This window comes from Bos javanicus, chromosome 2 (assembly GCF_032452875.1).
Source record: "Bos javanicus breed banteng chromosome 2, ARS-OSU_banteng_1.0, whole genome shotgun sequence".
Lineage (NCBI taxonomy): Eukaryota > Metazoa > Chordata > Mammalia > Artiodactyla > Bovidae > Bos > Bos javanicus.
The window spans coordinates 56,590,000-56,610,519 of NC_083869.1; the positions used below are offsets into that span (position 1 = coordinate 56,590,000).

General features: G+C 34.1%; 1 protein-coding gene across 1 annotated transcript in view; it reads left to right on the forward strand.

Moving 5' to 3' along the window:
• LRP1B (LDL receptor related protein 1B) overlaps positions 1-20,520 on the forward strand; it is a 315,317-nt gene that overhangs the window by 64,250 nt on the left and 230,547 nt on the right. The window contains exons 14-19 of the mRNA XM_061438859.1: positions 163-351; positions 1,198-1,346; positions 6,088-6,181; positions 10,967-11,083; positions 11,203-11,322; positions 12,710-12,829. Coding sequence (XP_061294843.1) covers positions 163-351; positions 1,198-1,346; positions 6,088-6,181; positions 10,967-11,083; positions 11,203-11,322; positions 12,710-12,829 — 789 coding nt within the window. The remainder of the gene's footprint in view (positions 1-162; positions 352-1,197; positions 1,347-6,087; positions 6,182-10,966; positions 11,084-11,202; positions 11,323-12,709; positions 12,830-20,520) is intronic.

Below are 20,520 nucleotides of genomic sequence, written 5' to 3' on the forward strand. Positions count from 1 at the left end.
CTCTTAACTGGTAATAAAGAACCTTGCTGGCCTGACAGGTTGTCACAGCAATTATTCACGTGAAGTTCTGTCGCAGTTGTATCTGTCAGCCCATGTAGTATTGAATATTTTAACTGGCAGTCTTCCAAGACTGAACATTAATCTTACCATCTCCTATTACAGTCCCTAATCAAGATATTCCAGGGGTGATTGCACTAACATTGTTTGAAGACTACATCTACTGGACTGATGGGAAAACCAAGTCACTCAGCCGTGCCCATAAAACCTCGGGAGCAGACAGACTCTCACTGATTAACTCATGGCATGCCATCACAGATATCCAGGTGTATCATTCTTATAGACAACCTGATGGTAATTATTCTTTCCATGATTTCCATAAATGCATCAACATCTTTTAGTAACATTCCATTTTTGTTTCCTTTAGGGTTAAGAGTAAATTTATTTTTGAGAAAGATTATTAGATTTCATTGCGTAGAATAATTGTATAGAATGAATTCATCTGATATCAAAAGCTGCTGTTAAGGGATATGGTTTCAAGATCAATAAAACTGCAAGGAATGTTGATTTGTTGAAATCATATTAAGCTAAATGACATGAGTACATATAGCTGGAGAAGTGAATACTGCATTATTGAAATCATATATTTATAAAATGGTTATAGGATTCCAGTTTCTTGAGTGCTAGGTGAAAGAAACTATATTTAAGTAGTTCTGGGGATCCAAAAATGAGAAATGTATCAAGCATATGTCTAGTAGGAATTTTATCAGGCCATATGGAATAAAGTTTTGATTATTTTGCTGAAAACATAAATTTGGCTTGGAAAAGAGAGCTACTGTACTCTCAGATATAGATCATCATTTCATTATTTTATTTTACATTTATATTTCTAATCCTATGTATACAATCATCCAAAATACTTCCAGTCTCTGTTTATTTTTCTGATGGACACTTTTTTCCTACTAAGATACTCACTATAGTAGAAATGCATTTTTAAAATTATTTAATGGTAAAATAATGTCATAGGATAATGAGTAGAGTTTGTAGCAAAATAAAATTATATTTATAATATTGATGAGTTCTTGATTATGACATTCTATTCAAATACATGTTATGAAGCTCAAATGTCTTATTTCTAATTGCATATTATGTTATTAATCTTGATTATCATGTTTTTTTTTGTTTCTTTCTTACTTGTAGTCTTCAAACACCTCTGTACGATAAATAATGGAGGTTGCAGTCATCTGTGCCTTTTAGCCCCTGGAAAGAGTCACACCTGCGCATGTCCCACCAACTTCTATCTTGCAGCTGATAACAGGACTTGCTTATCCAACTGCACAGCCAGTCAGGTGAGTGGACTTCTAGAAATTAGTTCATGGCCTGTATGAGCAAATTGTTATAAAGGTTCTGCCTGAGTTTTGTTTACTTAAACCATTTTTGAAACATCATTTTTTTTGGTTTGGTATAACATCAGATAAATATTTCATACATTATAGAGAGGGCCACAGAGTAAGGGAAAAACAATTTGATGCAAATTGTTAAAATGGGACTTTAGGAAATACAAATAGGGTTCAATTGGAAGACAAAACAAACATGGAGACCATTCTTACACTGACCTACATAGAATAACTATGCAAATCATGAGTGAATATAGGAGAATGTCCACTCACAGCAGAATCATCAGAAGAGATTTGACCTATTCCAAGATGCCAGGGTGATTGAGACATACGGTTAAGGATAAGAAAACAAAATTCCTAGGTAACCTGTTCTCTATCACCATCTCTACCCCTGTCTCATTCCACAGAGTTAAGTGGTATGGAAAAGATAGTTTTTATAGTATTTTCTAGATATTTTTATTTAAAAATTATATGATCTAAATAGTTTCCTTCTGAAATCTTTCTCTTCAAAATGTAATAATTTTCAGTATATTTCAGAAGTTATGTTTTCTACTTAATGGCAGTTACGTAGACTTAGCTATTTTACTTCCAAAATTTGAAGAAAAGTCATATGACATTATAACATTTGATTTTAATATTTGAGTAACTATCTTGTTTAAGATAAAATTGTCAAAAAAATCATGTGATTTCCTTTTAAGAGTGACTAAATTTATTCTTAGGATTCTGTCTTTTGCATGTGTTTGTTTTCCAATTCTAGCAGTGGCAGTGACATTATGGCAAAAGACTGAATTTCTCTTAAGGTGTGTCTATTTTCAAAGAGAGAAGCTAATCCTAGCTCAACTTGCCTCTTAAGTTATGACTATGAGGATCACCCATTAAAGAACTACACAAGAGAAAAGATCGAACCTCTCAGCAGTATGTAGAGTGGTTAAGGGGGCAGACTCTGAAGCCAGACTCAATATGATGATAACCCTGACTGCTTTAAGTAAGCTGAGTTATTTAATATCTTGGCTTTGATACTTAACTTCTTGAAGACTCAGGTTTTTCATCTTCTAAATGGGAATGATGATATTTCCAGGCATGGGTTATAAAGATTACATGGGAAAAGTAAGTGTTGTTGTTCTTACCTTAGCCCTACGGTGCAACTGGATTATACTTGAGTATGTGTGCAGTTAGTGTGAGCTGCCATCAGGAGGGTCTGATGTCTAGTTGAAAACATATGTCACAGTCTCTGTTTTATTTGCAAAAAGGGTCACTTTAATTATAATCTTATATAAGCAAAGTTCAATACTTTTATAAAACTAGAAATTTGTCACAATGAGAGATAAAATAAGCAACCTAGAGGTAAAATATGAGAGAAGTCATATCTTTAAAGAAAAAAATTATAAGTTTTGTTAATTTTGCTTAATTTAGACACATTTTCAGTTTAACGTCTGGATTCTTCTGAAATAACCTCTATTCTCTTGATTTGGAGCTGATCAGAGTCCCTCTATTGAGGCCCAACACTGAGGTTGTAGGTGACTTAGGAATGACGCCTGTCTAAGCCACTTACAATGTGGTGAGCCTTCTTACCCAGCTGAAAATAAAGCCAAAGGATGCTTGACACACAGATGAAAATCTTCAACAGCAAAACATATGTAGTAAAACCTGAGCTTTGCTATAGTCAGAAAAGGAGTAAGATGTTTCAAATTCAGTTCAGTTCAGTCGCTCAACCGTGTCCGACTCTTTGTGACTCCATGGACTGCAGCACCCCAGGCTTCCCTGTCCATCACAAACTCCTGGAGCTTGATCAAACTCGTGTCCATTGAGGTGGTGACATTCAAATTACTAAGATAGTAAAGCCTAGAATTATATATACTCAATGGCAAAAAGTCTGATTAGTCAGTTCAATGAAAACATAAATGAACCTAGAAAAGTATTATTCATATAACTAAATTACTTCTCAATTTGGCATCAGTCGTTATATGACTGAAATATTTATAATTTTTCAAATACTCCCAATAGAGTTTTCCATGAATTAAAATAAAAAAAAAACTATAGCAAGGCAGAACAGTGACAACAGAACATCATGGATCCGATATCTTTGTTTTCAGTACTTCCTGAATAAAACAGTTATCACTTTGCTTCATTTTTTAAGAAAAAAGTTAATGAAGAGTAACATTTCAGCTGCACTGTCAATGAGTGGCTGTCCCTATAAGTCTTGTGGTTTACACAGTCATTTTATCATTGATTCTTTTCTGATATAAAGGGAGGAAAACAAGATATACTGTATACTTCTTGCATAAAAATCAATTCATAAAAACACCATATTTAGTGAGGTAGATTTTCAAATGAAGCAGATAATTTGTGTACTTCAGAATCATATCTTTAAGCATTTTGATATGTATCTTACTAAGGGATTTTGATTTGTCATCATTGAGTGGCTGCAGCCACTTACACATGCCCAAGTATCATTGATTTAAAAAAATAAAATAGGTAAATCACACCATTAAGAATTCTGTTAGGATTGAAAATGAACATATGAAAATCTGATAAAAAAATCAAAATTAGGTCCCATTCTTCTAGTATAAATCACTTTAAATATTATATTTAAATCTTTTTAATTAGAACATTTTTAATAAATTTAAATGAATTTACTTATTTTTAGTGGAGACAGTTCCTATTTTGAGTAAATTTCACTACATGCAGTAATTACATTTTATCCATGTATCCATTTTAGTAGGAACATTTAGATTTTTTATAGCTTATTCTTGTGCATAATTGGCATTCTGCAATTTATTTTATGAAGATATTAGTCTTGAAGAGCATTTGCCATGAAGAATGTTTTGTATTTATATTTATCATTTATCTTTTTAAAGTAACTATATTTAAATATGAAAAAAAAAACACCCAGACACAAAATAGAAGAAATCTTCCTCTGAGACTAATGAATAAAATGATGTAGTTTAGCATAAGAAATAATAATAAATATATTTTAGCCTAGCCTTCCCTTAACTCAAAACCTTTTTATGTCCTTATTAAAAATGAAGTGGCGAGCACAATCATCATGTTGTACATCATTCCAACAGTGGATGTTTATTTAAACCAGAAATATTTAGTAAAATTAAAAAATGCATTTAAGTATTTTTTAAATCTTGATTAGAGGGGCTTGAAATATACTCAGGAGACTTGAAATCATCTTACTAATGTACTTTGATATACTGCAATGACTGGAAATGTTTACTGTTCACGGCAATTGGTTTTGGAGTTAGCCTTATATCTCCAGCAGTCATTATGTATAATAGTAACATTCTTCCTCTGGTAGTTTATGAAAACCACAAGAAACATGACCACAGGCTAAGTAAATATGGGAAACAGTTGAACTGGGAGATTTTCACTTGAATTCAGTGCTCTGTTCTCTCTTATATTGCCACTGGGTGGGGGCGATTACTCTTTTATTAATATATATTAATAATATATGTATGTGTGTGGTAATCACTCAGTTGTGTCTAACTCTTTGCCATCCCATGGACTATAGCCAATCAGGCTCCTCTGTCCACAGGATTCTCCAGGCAAGAATACAGGAGTGGACTGCCATTCCCCTTTCAAAGGGATCTTCCCAATCTAGGGATTGAACCCAGGTCTCTTGCATTGCAAGTAGATTCTTTACATATATATATATATATACGCTTCAGCTCCAGAATATCCAGACAGTTTCAGTAAAGGCTTGCATCAAATTCTGCCTTACTTAAAGATAGTAACAGTATTTAAAATGAGCAAACTTTAGCTTGGTAATCCATTTTCATTAGAGAAAATTGAACCTAGCTTATATATTTCTGTGTTACAAATCTGTCTGGCATGCAACATGCTAAGATAAATGCCACCTTACTTTAGTTACTCACATGGGAATTACAATAGAATTTGTTTTCTTTTTGAAAAGGAATAAATTTTAGAAAATATCTTAATGTTTTCAAATTTCAGAAGAAGGAAAAATCTGAAGTGCTAGAATAAATCTACTAAGTGTATTGACTTTTTTCATGGCAACTATTTATGATGCATGTACTTTCTATATGGAAAATGTGATTTTCTTTAGTTCTTTCTATCTTATGAGTATATACTGTAACTGAATGTTGCTGACAAAAGGACAAGGTTGCGGTCTGAGATCACTAAGGAATAAATTGGCTGAGTTTTCTTGGTCACTGTGTATAGTTGGCCAGTGAGAAGTTAATAGGAACAACGTTTCAAATTAATTAAATTTGCTAAATTAAATTAGTTAAATTAATTCAAATTAGCAAAATGAATTCAACTCAATACCTCTTCCTGACATCTCTGATGATTTTTAGCCATATTCAGTGTTCAGTAAACTTTTTCTGTAGAGGGTCAGAAAATAGCTATTTTAGGCTTTGTGAATCACATGGTCACTGTAGGAGCTACTAAACTGTTGTAGTGGTGAAAAGGATCCATAGACAATATGTAAATTCTTGAACATGTCTGTGTTCAGGAAATCTCAGGAGGTTTTCTTGAACAGAGTGCTGTCCTCACTGGTCATTTTGCTCTTGCTGTACGATTACTCCTATGGTGGAATGCTCTAAGACTACTACATTCATGTTTGCAGCAGGAAGGTAGGCTAGGCTGCTGTGTCCTGGTGAGTTTTTAAAATATCCATTATATATGAGTTGAGTTCTATAATCTTTATTTTTTCTTTTTCTCAAAGTTTCGCTGCAAAACTGATAAATGTATTCCGTTCTGGTGGAAATGTGACACCGTGGATGACTGTGGTGATGGATCTGATGAACCAGACGACTGCCGTGAGTACACTGGCCGATGTAGGAATTTAGAATTTAGAGCTTAAATTCCCCCACCTGGAAAACAGAAGCAAGATCATAAGTTTTGGCTTCTGATAGTTTTGCAAACTTGGAATAGAAAGGTTTTATATGTTGCCAGTTAAAAATACAGCAAAAATTCTGGCATTATCTTGTGTATGTCTCTGATCACTATTACATTTACAGTGACACCTCAGCAATTTGTGTTAGTGTTCACTTTCTTGATTTTTTTTTACTTGTGGAATAACTAAACTCTTCATGTAATGATCAACAAAGGAAAAATCATCATGATTTTGACTTGATATATCATTAAGTTAGAAACAAAAATGGGCAGGTTTTCAGCATGCCACTCAATGACTGAAATCTTGCTTTTAAAGGCTACAGCCCTTCAACTTTCCTGTCAGTATTAAAAATACTGAAAAGTCTGTAAAAGTCAGATTTTTCCAGTATAAGTCATTAGTTGGCTCTTAGGCAATTTATAGTGCTCTCAATAGTTGCCTTAAAGTGGCTATCAATTATATCTTGACATTTGGCTTGGTTAAGTGAAGTGAAGTCGTTCCGTCCTGTCTGACTCTTTGCAACCCCATGGACTGTAGCTTACCAGGCTTCTCTGTCCGTGGGATTTTCCAGGCAAGAGTACTGGAGTGGGTTGCCATTTCCTTATCCAGGGGATCTTCCTGACCCAGGAATGGAACCCAGGTCTCCCTCATTGCAAGCAGATGTTTTACACTCTGAGCCACCAGAGAAGCTCCTGGCTTGGTTAGGTGCTTTTTGTTTATTTATATCTATCTTTGGTAACCATCCAAAGGACAACCTTATTAAGCTTGTCGCTGCCGGTGGGGGCCAGATCCTTATTAGAAAGCCCAAGCCAGACAGTGACGTGACTCAAACCATCAATACAGTCGCGTACCATGCCAAACCTGATTTTGATCAGCACTTCTGCGCACAGTGTATCATCTATGAGGACTTGTCTAATCATCACCCAGAAAGGGTTAGGCAGGGCAAAGTCTGGATGACTCCTTCCAGCTGGTTTATAGATTGTGTGATGTCCTTTGAGTTGCTCCCTCTTGACAACTGAACTCTCACAGTGTGATACCTTAGTGATTGCACTGTTTTCATCAGCCACATTTTTACAAATAGGTAGACTCATTCATTGGAGAAGGTGGTGGCACCCCACTCCAGTACTCTTGCCTGGAAAATCCCATGGAAAGAGGGGCCTGGTAGGCTGCAGTCCATGGGGTCGCAAAGAGTCGGACATGACTGAGCAACTTCCCTTTCCCTTGGTAACCTAAGATAGACAATCAAGAGACTTTTTAATAAAGTCTCTTAATAGACTTTTTATTAAAAGACTTTTTAATAAAGTCTTTTAAAAACTTTTATTTTTAAAATAAAACCTTTTAACAGACAATCAGGAGACTTTCCCTTGATAGCCTTTTATAGTTCACTCCACAGGCCACTCTAATACTGACCTGTCAAGTTGAAGATGCTTGCAGTCAATCATGATAATTCGCTCAGCATCTCAGTGGATTGTTGCCATGATTTGGACTTGACAGTTGAATTCAAGATCAACATCCCTGCACTAAAGAAAGACAATGCATTGTCTTAGTGAAAGCTAGATATTTTCTGATATAGAACTCACCAGCAAATAATTTCAAAACTGTTTTGAAGTTCAGACCTCTAGATGTTTACTTAAATGAGCTATATTACATCTCTCTGGTCACTACCAAGTGTATCAAACATTTGAAGATTTTGTCATATATTTCATTTATGTGTGGGCAAGCAGTAATAATATTTTTAGTGAGAAGGAAAAAAGCATAAAATAATATATTCAATGAGAAGGAAAAAAGTCATTGTTTTTCTATTATTATTTTTCTTTTTCTGAAAAGTTAATTACCCTTTGATTTTTTAAAATATAGCTTTTGTTTTCACTATGATGGACAACATATGAAGAGAAGTATCTGTGAGGCATAGGTACACAATTATGTATGAATCACTTTCTTAAGTTATTGAATTAAAAAGAATCAAGAATAAGGAATAAGAAATTATGGTTGAGATTGAGATTTACATATTGAAATGTATTAATGTTCTCACAATAAAGTAAACTCTCCTGTGTTATAGTAAAATAAATACAACTTATTTTTGTAATTTGCAGAAATACACAATTATTAGTTAGTTTAGTTCTCATATTAAGGTGACCTTTCCAGGCCAGTTTTACTGAAGTGTTTTTTAAAGAATTATCCCATAATGACCTGCAGATTAAATCAATAGCACCCCTTCTGAAATATTTACAACTTCTGAACTCTTATTTTAATCTTGACTGAGATTTCATGTTGTAGACATACTGATATGAAAAATAAACTACATATTTAGTATAACAAACTTTTTATATTTATCCACTTTCAGAATATTTGGTGAACAAATATAACTTTAATGTCTTTCAAGAGGAACTGAAGAGACATCTAGTATCTAAGAGTCTCTGTATGATCCTTACCCTGGTTAAATACCAATACTACGTTTTTATTGGTGATATTATCTCTCTGATCTTTTAGTAAATGATCTATTACTTAGAGTTGACAGGTTAACAGCACAGAACATCTGTAGGCATGACACTGTATTTTGAGAGCCATGGTGGGATGGAAAATGATATACACGAGTCTGTGGCATGCTTATTAATAGGATTCATTTCTGAGTAGCCACATTATCAAAATTTGCAGATATTAAGAACCACTGACAATACTGATAATTTCACCGGAAAAAGCAGAGAAACTTGATTACAGGTTCACATACTTTCAAACTTCAATAATATTATTTATGTAAATGAAGTTAAAGTGAGGCATCAAGAATTCTCTGGCATCATAAGTTTGTAGTTATACATCCTATAGTAGTCCAAAATATCAAGGATCATTCTAAAGACCAATTTAAAGGTCACATAGGCTTCTCAGTTATTTAACAGACAGTGAAACTCCTTTAAGAGTTAAACCCAACTTATGGAAAGGTTTTGGACAGCCTCATTTATAATGGGCAAGATAATTGTGAGACTGAAGAAGATGGAAAGGACTGTCATAAATTACTTCAAAATGTTCTGTCTTGTCTTACTTATGGCTATGAACTGAAATTTGTCTAAAAATTGCTATCATACACCAAAAAGTTATAAAATAAAGAAAAATACAACAGCAATTATGGGCAAATAAATATTTAAGGAATTCATATATGAAGCAACAGGAAATAGAGGAAATGCACGTTTAGAGAAAATTAAGCATCACCCAGTTTAAACATTAGTGTGATTAATTAATAAATGTTGTAAACTGAAGGTAAATGACTTCCCACACTTTAAGAACTTGCTTCTATGGAAGCCATGCATATATTAAGAGATTTTTTTTAATGTTAAGAAGAATTTAATTATTTACAATGGCATAATTTATTTTCCAAAGAAAGTTCTAAATATAATTTATGAACATTTGATTGACTGATTTGAACTAATAAACAGCATATTATTAATCTCAAAGTCAGTGATTATTAACATACATAAAGATTATCAGTCAAAAGATAAGTGTTTATTGTAAAGCAACATAGTCTGTGAGAAGACTTCAGAGTCAGATATGGATTTAAACTTCACCTCTGGCACTTGAAACTTGTATATTCTTGGGTGAATTATTAGTATCTTGAGACTTACTTCCCTCATTTATAGAATGAACATGGTGATGTCAGGATGAGAAAGTGTTAGTCACTCAGCCATGTCCGACTCTTTGCAACCCATGGACTGTAGCCTGCCAGGGTTCTCTGTCCATGGGATTTCCTAGGCAAGAATACTGGAGTGGGTAGCCATCTGCTTCTCCTGGGGATCTTCCCAAACCAGGGATCAAACCCGGATCTCCAGCATTGCAGGCAGATTCCTTGTCTGAGCTACTAGGGTAATGCCAAGGTGACAAGGTTATGATGAAATTCAATTAGTAACTGTATGTGAGAAAGATCCTAGCCCAGTGCCTCACACAAACTAGATATTCAGTAGTTCCTACTTTGTTGTTGTTCTTGCTTATATAAAACCAAAGAATATAGCAAAAACTGCTTTATCCTTTCGAAGATGTTTATTATAAAAACATATGTATTATATATAAAAATCTTTACTAGTTATATTGTTCTTTACTAGTTATATCTTATAGTTATAAACAATATATTTATAAGTATTAGTAAGATTATAGGAATAAATATCAACCATTCTTATTTAAAATATGTAGTTATAGAAAGCATTTGCTTTAAATAATGCTAGGGAATATGTATTGAGGACAGATGTTCCTCTGTTAACACATTATAGGCAGTAAAGCAATCAAAGAGAAGTAATTTTTTAAGGGATATTGAAATAACTTTTAAAAATTTTACAGTAAATTATGTTCTGCCACTTAACCTCCTAATACCATGTCTTTGAAATGAGATATTTAAATGTTTTTCAATAACATATATATATTTACATTTATATGTTGTTAATATCTTTGTTCTTACTGTTAGTTTATAAAATGCAATCTGGAGGCCACCTGAGTTGATCAAAGCTTAACTGCCCTTCTGAATCTGATAGCTATTTGGCTATGAGACAGTCATATTGTGCTGTAGGATATGTATAATATAGTAATATAATATATATATATGTATGTATATATATTATGGATCGATCTATCTATCTATCTAGATTTTCTGTTGAATGCCAGAAAAGCTCTGTTATAAGACTCATGAGCTAAGGTTGTCATTCCATGATACCTGTTATGTTTCCTCTTGTAGCCGAATTTAAATGTCAGCCTGGCCGATTTCAGTGTGGAACTGGGCTCTGTGCTCTGCCTGCTTTCATCTGTGATGGAGAGAATGACTGTGGGGACAATTCTGATGAACTCAACTGTGGTAGGTGATTATATTCATAGCTACTGAACATAAATTGAAATCTTAACTGATTATGTTTGCACCGGTTTAAATTCAGATACAGACTTTAACGCACATTTTTCATTCTTTTTATCTTCTAGACACACATGTCTGCCTCTCAGGTCAGTTCAAGTGTACCAAGAACCAGAAATGCATCCCAGTAAACCTCAGATGTAATGGGCAAGATGACTGTGGGGATGAGGAAGATGAAAAGGACTGTCGTAAGTCACCTCTAATTGCTCTGTCTTATGTCTTTCAACTGAAATTGCTCTAAAAATTACTATTGTTCATCATAAATATATACTGTGTAGAAAATATAACTGCAATGATGGGAAAATAATTCCACATAGATATCTATAGGGATGGATTATTTAAGAAATGCTATATAAAACCAAATAGAAAGTTTAAATGGGTGGATCTTTACTAAAAAGCTACCTGGAAATTATGACAAACACAAAGAAACATGCATTCATCCACATCATCCTTAAGAGAAGCAACAAAAACAAATTATCAGTGATTATAGTGTTTTTTTAAAAATGATATTTTACCTTATTAAGTAGCTACATGTAATTTTCTTCTGTTGATTTAATTAGTTACTTGAAATCAACACCATTTTTATTAGAGATTGCTTTTTTCCTAGTAATAACATACTGAGTGTATGAAAAGAAACAAAAATCTGGGCAAAATATCTGAACAAAATTACTTATTAGAAACTAAATAATGCTCCTCCTAAAATATCTTAACGTGGTACTTCAAAAAACAATAGTAAAATATTTTTACTTCTGTTCACCTCTTATTTCAATATCTCATGAAAAATAAATAATCATAAAATGGAAGGCAGAACAGTTTACATCATATGCATATGTGCCCATAGGCAGGCAGGCATGGACACATGGACACACAGGATCTGAACCATAGGGCAGCTGTCAAGTTCAAGCTTTCAGCAGAACTGCTGTCAACATTTCTGTCTTGCTGAAGTTTTATTTTATTCCTCTAAAACTTTTATCAGTAAATAATGTTCAGTCATCCAGCAATTTGATTAAGATGGTGCATTCAGAATAAAGTCAGTGCCAGTTCTTTATGGTCAGCCATTCTAGGAGCGGATCTATTAAACTGACGAAGATTTGTGAAGCAGTTTATAGTTTCAGTCAGATGTTCACCTCATCTCTCAAAACCTCATCACAACTAGAGGTTTTAATAAATTCTATGCTTTTTATTCTCTCATTCACTAATATCTTCTGATTTATGTCTTCCTATTTATAAAAATGTGTGTAAATTCTTAAATTTATCTGAAAAAACATATTTTGAAAAAACCTGAATTATTTTTTAAATTTAGTTTCAAGGTATTTAATCAAGGGTGGGGTGATTTTGAAAACTCTTATTTTTATCAAATGCATCATTGAAGAAATATGTTTTATTTATTTCTACTGGATTAGATAAAGGAATACATTGCAGATAATTAAAAGTTAAAACTTATCACCATCAGGGGCTTATTAATTAAGAGAAGATACATTTTCAATTGATTAACTTAAAATTTATTTACTTTTTTAAAAATTAAAACATCTATTCTTGTCAAAGCTGCATTTTAATAGATGCTTTCCTTTTAAGCTGAAAACAGCTGTTCTCCAGACTACTTCCAGTGTAAAACTACAAAACATTGCATTTCCAAGCTGTGGGTTTGTGATGAGGATCCGGACTGTGCAGACGCATCAGATGAGGCTAACTGTGGTGAGTGTTTTGTGACCACGGATCTTACTTATTGTATTTATCTCATCATCTGAAATGACCAGAGTGAGGCAAATTTGAACACAATTCTGGATACAACTGTGGCATCAAAGAGTCCCTAAAAGTTTTATCCCTGTGTTCTCAGAGTCAGTAACCTCAGGTTAGCCATTTTCTAAAAAGCATGGAGGGTTAAGGCAAAAGGGTAAGTATTGTTTCAGCATCAATCAAAACTTTCTTAAAAGGTAGATCTAAAAGGTAAGATAGAACTATCATCTTATGTTAGCATGCTGCTGTTGCTGCTGCTAAGTCGCTTCAGTTGTGTCCGACTCCTAGCGACCCCATGGACTGCAGCCCACCAGGCTCCTCTGTCCATGGGATTTTCCAGGCAAGAGTACTGGAGTGGGGTGCCATTGCCTTCTTCATCTTCTTGTTCTAGACTTCACTTTCCTCCTTAAATGTCATATAATTGTCCTTTTATCCAATGATTATTGTTCATTCTTAAACATGGTCGGGTGGGGGGAAGAAAAAAGACAATAAAAGCATTTTCTTGTTTCAGTAGGTGACAGCAATCACTTAAGATAGCATGTTTCTGAAACATTAATATTTTCACTTAAAGTCAGTTGTTTTATTTACAATTTATTATTGCTTATTAACATTGCAGAAATAAATATGTATTCATTTTATTTAAAGCATTTTATTCTATCTTGAAAATGTGAAACAGAAAATGAAAGTTATTGTTATGTGTAACTCATTTTTATCAACATCTAGTAAATATTAATTGAGGCTAATCACTTTAGGTGAATCCAAAAAACTTTGCATTTTGAGGGAGACAAAAAAGCATTTAATATAGTAATTGAATAGAAAAGACAAATTTTGTCTAAACTAAAGAAAGAACTTCCAGGCTTCTAAGATAAAAGTGTCTTAAATGTATCGTCTAGATCCCACCTTACTCTTTCACTCTTCTGGGAGAAATCAACATAATGAAAAACCTTTAGGTTCTTTGAAGTTTCATTATATTGAAAAAAACTCATGAGCTGCATGGATAATCACAAGCAATATTGTATCTTTAAGAGTTGTTGTTGTTGTTGTTATTTAATATTGTCTCCTGTGTCTTCAGGACATGCAACCACTGTGGCTTATTCATTTTATAGTATCATAAAACCACCATTCATCACTTATGTGGAATTGGTCTTCCTAATCAATTCACATGGCCTCAAACTACATCCATCACCAGTTTGTCTATAACAGTTATCAATTTTGCAGACTACTTTGCAGACTAGTTTACATTACTGGCTATTTTACTCTGTTGTATTTTGTATTTTTGTTTACCAAACGAACATGAAATAGTGACTTATATTACCTATCTGAATAATTTACTGAGTGAATTTTTTAAAATTTTATTCTTGTTCCTCACTTTGATGTGATTTAACTGTTTTGGAACAGTATAGTATTCAAACTGATAATTATTAATCATCATCATAATGCCTATTATTTATGTGATGTCCATCGTATGGCCCAAGAAATGTGTTCAGAGCTTTGCAGTGATTACTTCATTTAAAGTCTTTATTATCCCTATTTAATGGATGAGAAAAATGAGAGCCAGGAGTAACTTGCTTCAAATTGCAGAGCTAACAAATGGTAGACAGGGAACTTGAATGCAAAGTTATTTTACATGAAAGCATCTGCTCTATGAACATAGCATGAATCCACCTCATTTTTTCTATATAAATAAAAAGATATTTAAATATTTTCTGTTATAAATTTATATAGAATTCTCCTAGCCACAATTATTGCTTTAAGTTCTAGACCAGTATAAAAATACTTGCATACACACAGGAAGAAGAAGATAGATTGAAGAAGGATTACCATTTAATTTGTCTTAAACCCACTCTAAAATGTTATTGTGGACAGGTGCTATTTTAATTAAAAGAAACTTCATCATATTTTAGCAGGGCATTTGTCAATCCTTATTTTACAAGGAGCTAAAAGACCAACTTTTCCCTTCTTTTGTCTTCAATACATATAGAAAGGCAATGTATTTTTACTAATTCTGTTAACACCCTGGTGGGATAGTTCATTTTTGATGCTTTATTGAGTCAGAAAGAAATGTGTCACTCCTTAAAGATTAACCCTATCATGCCAAGGCCTTTTTACTTGAATTTGAGTTACATGTTTCTTGTGGGAGAGAATGCACCTTGCCTCTAAGTAGGGATGAGCTTCACTATTGCATATCAAGTGGCCTAGCAGAATGAATCATAGGCTTGCAATAAGTGCCATTAAGGAAATGTTGCAACACCTCCATATGCAACCAGTTTTTATTGCAATTGCTTTCTGTATTTTCTTAGCCCTGTGCTTAGTTTAGGGGGAGATTCTATTTCACTCTTGAAGATCACCTAGCCCTTACATCTTATTTTTCAACACCAATATTTGTATTTATCTATAGTTTTATATCTAATTGGCTTCTGTCCGTTCCAAAGTTCCAGTATTATAGTTTGTTCTAACTTGACCTAAATTAAACAGTTTGGATTTTTTTGCTTTTAACTGTAAATAAGAACAGTATAGAAGCACACATACAAGTAAACAATGTATACATGTTAAATAGGGAAATAAATAACCAGTAATGTATAAATATTTTAAAAATTATTTGGCTTTTAGTATATTTACCAAAATACTACATATCTATTGAATTCAACCCAGTGTAATTTTTGAGATCTTGAGTACTTGCAAATTTAACAACTAATATTCAATATGTATAAAAATTATATGGTAATCATTTCTATATTAGCATAAACAGATTTTGAATCACTTTGAATACATGTAGATTCAATATATTAATAGTTTAAGAGTCTTTTCCAGTACACACTAGTCATGGTGAGATTTTAAATTTAAAAATTAAATTAACTATATAGTTTCCCATCTTGTACACCTAGTTTTTGAGATGGTTAAATTTAAATCCATGAAAGCTACATTTGGCACATTTGGATTTAAAATGAAAAATATTTTTTAAACATTTTTTAAGTGTATTTCTGTGTAAAGATAGATTTATATATATATTACCTTCACAGTCATAGCAAACGCAGTGGGTCCATCTTATCCTCAGGTTCCACACTAGCAGATATGGAGGGCTGACTGTCCTAAGCCATTTTGTATGAGGGACAGATACCATGGATTTTGGTATCTGTAGGGTTACTAATCCCTTTTGGGTACCAAGGGAATATTGTAGTGGTAACTTTATTCTGTGAGTTGCTAATAGTTATAAAATTACTTCTTTTTGCCCTAAGTTATTTATTCTTTCCTCACTCTATGCCCAAAGGTAAACAAATCTTTTAAAATAAGTGTGTAGATATACACACTTTTACTAGACTCTTGGAAGGCTATTTCACTGTGTATTACAACATTAGATCAATGCCACATTTGAAACCCTGACCACAACAAGTGGATTATTCCAATTGTGGCAGTGCTGGGGTTTTCATTCGGAATCTTAGTTTCAAACTTCCTCCACCTCCTGCCTGCCATTTTCCCTTTAAGTACAGATTTCGGGATTTGACAGATCTGTACTAGATTCATACTTCTGCTCTGTCATCTGAGTTGAAACGTTTGTACAATTTGACTCTGATAAGATGATATCAAAATATGTCTTTCCATTATGTTCTATCTTCCTGATCTATAGTTTAGAATCTGTGTTTCCTAGAACCCTAGGAAACAGTTTTCTGTGTGAGATTTCCTGGTCAATTCTGTACTCACCACTCCACTCTCTGGAATCAGCTCTTTGTGCTGGCACTTGCCTTTCCTACTTTCTTCTCTTGTCTCCTACATCTTTTTACCTTACTTAAAATTCTGTGTCATCAAAGAGAGTCTTGCTTTCACGTTGGTTCAGAGTCCTTTGCTGCATTTGAGCCATCTTGATATATAACCAACCTGCTGCTTGGTTAATTATATTTATTAATGAATTTGTTATAATCACACTAGCTGGGGCTTGTGAGAGGAATTTGGCTTTCCCATAGTAGCCTTGTACTTTCCACAGCCTGGATTTCGAACATGACACTGAACACACTCAAACTAAAAGACAGAATTTGTCAGTGCTTGCTTTTATTTTCCCTTTAATGTTTGTTGAGGAAATTTGAATAAGGTCCTCATGCTGTGAGAATAAAGAAAAAAAAAAGACATTTTAAGTTAAAGAAAGTACATGTTAAATTATAAGCTATTCCAAACATACAGACTTGTACAAAAAGTTATACAGTTATATACCATGTACCATTTTTAATACATTTTAACATTTGGCCTAAGCTGTCTCTTAAAACATCCAAATCCCACAATAACAACTTATGCCCATCTCTATACTTCCCCTTTCCCTTCCTCCCCTTGTCCTGAAGTAGTCATATATCATTTGCATGTATTTTTAAAAATTTACCATGTTAGTATTCATTTATTAATATGTACCTAATAGTTTATAGTATTGAAGGACTGATGTTGAAGCTGAAACTCCAATACTTTGGCCACCTGATGCGGAGAGCTGACTCATTTGAAAAGACCCTGATGCTGGGAACGATTGAGGACCAGAGGAGAAGGGGACGACAGAGGATGAGATGGTTGGATGGCATCACTGACTCAATGGACATGGGTTTGGGTAAACTCCGGGAGTTGGTGATAGACAGGGGGGCCTGGCGTGCTGTAGTTCATGGGGTCGCAAAGAGTTTGACACGACTCAGGGACTGAACTGAACTGAACTGAAAAGTTTATAAAAGAGGGTATTACACTTTCTATATTAATTTGAGGCTTAAGGTATTCTAGTAGTATAGTGTGTTCATGTGAATAATATATTTCCATATAAAGATAATTTCTACATATTTCAATTATTACAGATTTGTTGGCAAATAAAGTACAAAAGTGGAGAAGGAAATGGCAACCCACTCCAGTATTCTTGCCTAGAGAATTCCACGGACAGAGAAGCCTGATGGGCTGCTGCCCAGAGGGTCGTACAGAGTCGGACACGACTGAAGCAACTTAGCATGCATGCATGCATGCATTGGAGAAAGAAATGGCAACCCACTCCAGTATTCTTGCCTGGAGAATCTCAGGGACAGAGGAACCTGGTGGGCTGCCGTCTATGGGGTTGCACAGAGTCGACATGACTGAATCAACTTAGCAGCAGCACCAACAGCAGCAAAGTACAAAAAACTTTATTCAAACTGTGCTATAAACCCCTCAAAGTTTCAGTTCTCTTCACAGTTGCTCTAATTGTCACCTTGCATGAAAGTTCATTAAAAGCAGATGTGACAGGGCCTAGAGGCAGGAAGCTGTTAATCCTATAGGCAATATTAGACTAAATGTTATACTTAGGATGGAGGACTGGGAATGAGACTGAAGAGGAAAGCCCTGATACTGATGATTGTAGTAAAAAAAGTCATGGTATTTGAGTTTAGTGACTTGGGAATTTAGTTATTTTCAAAATTTTTATTAATTCTACTTAGAATGACATTTAGTAAATGTTAGTTCCATGATTTCAAGATCATCTAGGGGGAAATACCTTTGTTCACATATGCAAGAAAGGATGATACACTAAGTTCTGTCTCTTGGGAAACAATCCACACTTATATGTTAATATGTTTGGTTAAGACATCTGTTACTGTTTTAATTCATGTTTCCTGAATTTAAATATAGGTTACAAATTTATGTATTCTGATTAGTAACAAATGATCTGAATATCATCCAGTGCCTCTACCCTGCTAGTGGCTGTGACTTTTGTGCAAGGGGTGGGATGAGGGGGTTGATTGCCAAAGCAGGCTGATGGGAGACCGATTTTAAATTTTCAGATATGTAGCATTATGATATCTCTTAGTTATTTGGAAGGGTGGACTTTGAATGTTTATGTTAGCAGGTCGTGAGGAGAAAGGCCTCTAATCCTCATATTCTCTGGGACCCCTTTTGGTCTCTGCTACTTGATGAGTTCTTCTACTGTAACTAACTCATGCTGTGGAGTGCTGGTCTCTCTACTCTTTGCTTAAGTGTGTGTGTGCTCAGTCACTAAGTTGTGGCCGACTCTTTGCAACCTCATATACTGTAGCCCGCCAGGCTCCTGTCCTTGGCATTGCCTAAGTGTGGGTTCGGCTATTTTTCTCTATGACTCCATTCTTGGGTGAGCTACAACCTCATAAATTTCTGCTGTATATAAAAACTCTTGACCTAAGATCTTCTCAGACACACATGATCCTGCAAATCTCCAGGTCATGTCAGGAGCCAGGGAGACTACCTCATGCTTATCTATTTAGCTATTACCACTTTTTCATTTTATTTTTATTATTTTTAATTGGAGGATAGTTGCTTTACAGTGTTGTATTGGTTTCTGCCATACAACATCACAAATCACTGTAACTATATACATATATATGTATGTATACCTTCCCTCTTGAGCCTCCCTCCCACCCTGATCCCCATCCCACTGCTCTAGGTCATCACAGAATACCAGGCTGGGGTCCCTGGGTTATACAGAGCTTTCCACTAGCTATCTATTGTACAATCAGCAGTGATGTATATACACCCAATTTTAATGTCATTAAATCAGCCCTTCCTGAGTTTTGTTGACTGTGTTATACACTTGATGCTAGATGTTTCTCCTCAAAGCTTGGCATCTCCCAAAGATAAAAATGGTGCTTCCAATAGAGCCCTTGAGGAAGAGCCTGTCTGCAGGAATGGGGCCAGGAAATTGTCTTCTAGCTTTTGTACAAATAAATGAATGAATTACATGTGAATCATTAAATAGTCTAAGTGGAATACATTTAGTCTTTTTTTTATGAACTATCTGCAGTAATTTTTATGCACTGATTGTCTCTGAAACAAAAGAATGTGAAACTATTTGGTGATGCTTTATTATTTTCCTCTCAATAAGAGGAAGCTGTAAGATTTAATTTTTATTGCAGAAAGCTAGAAAGGAGTCCATACAATAAGTCAGGAGACCTACCAAATATTCCAGACTCTGAATTGATCTGAAATAAAAGCAAGGAGACCTAAAATAGCTTTTTGTTAGTAAGGCTACAGTTGAATTTGTAAAGGAGAGGAACTACAGGTTTATTTTAATATCTGGGTTGAAACAGTCAATTTTTTTTAAAGAAACTGAATCACAAATTTAGCATTCTGTGATATTTTTGCTTGAAAAAGTTCATCTTTATCATACTGCTCCCCTTATCCTTGACCAACTACATTTGACTTAAATAACACACATACACACACACAAACCCTAGTTGCAGATGTATAGCAGTACATAGGAAGTATTAGGTGCTTTCTTAAAATAACACACATATACACACACAAACCCTAGTTGCAGATGTATAGCAGTACATAGGAAGTATTAGGTGCTTTCTTAAAAAATAAATATGAAATGCAGAACTTTAAAAATTTGCCTCCTTTTACTACCTTTAAAACAAAAAATATGTACTTCTTTTAGTTTGTAAAGTTCTCATATGCTTTGGGCTGGCAATTTCCAAAGAGAATATTCTATTATTTTTATTTTCAGTCAGTATTTAGTTTTGTTTTCTACCATGTGTATTTGTTATATGCTGTACTCTGCCCTCAGTCGTGTCAGACTCTTTGCAACAGCATGGGCTGTAGCCCACCAGGCTCCTCTGTCCATGAATTTTCTAGGCAAGAATACCGGAGTAGGTTGCTGTTTTTCTCCCCTAGAAGATCAAACCTTCCTT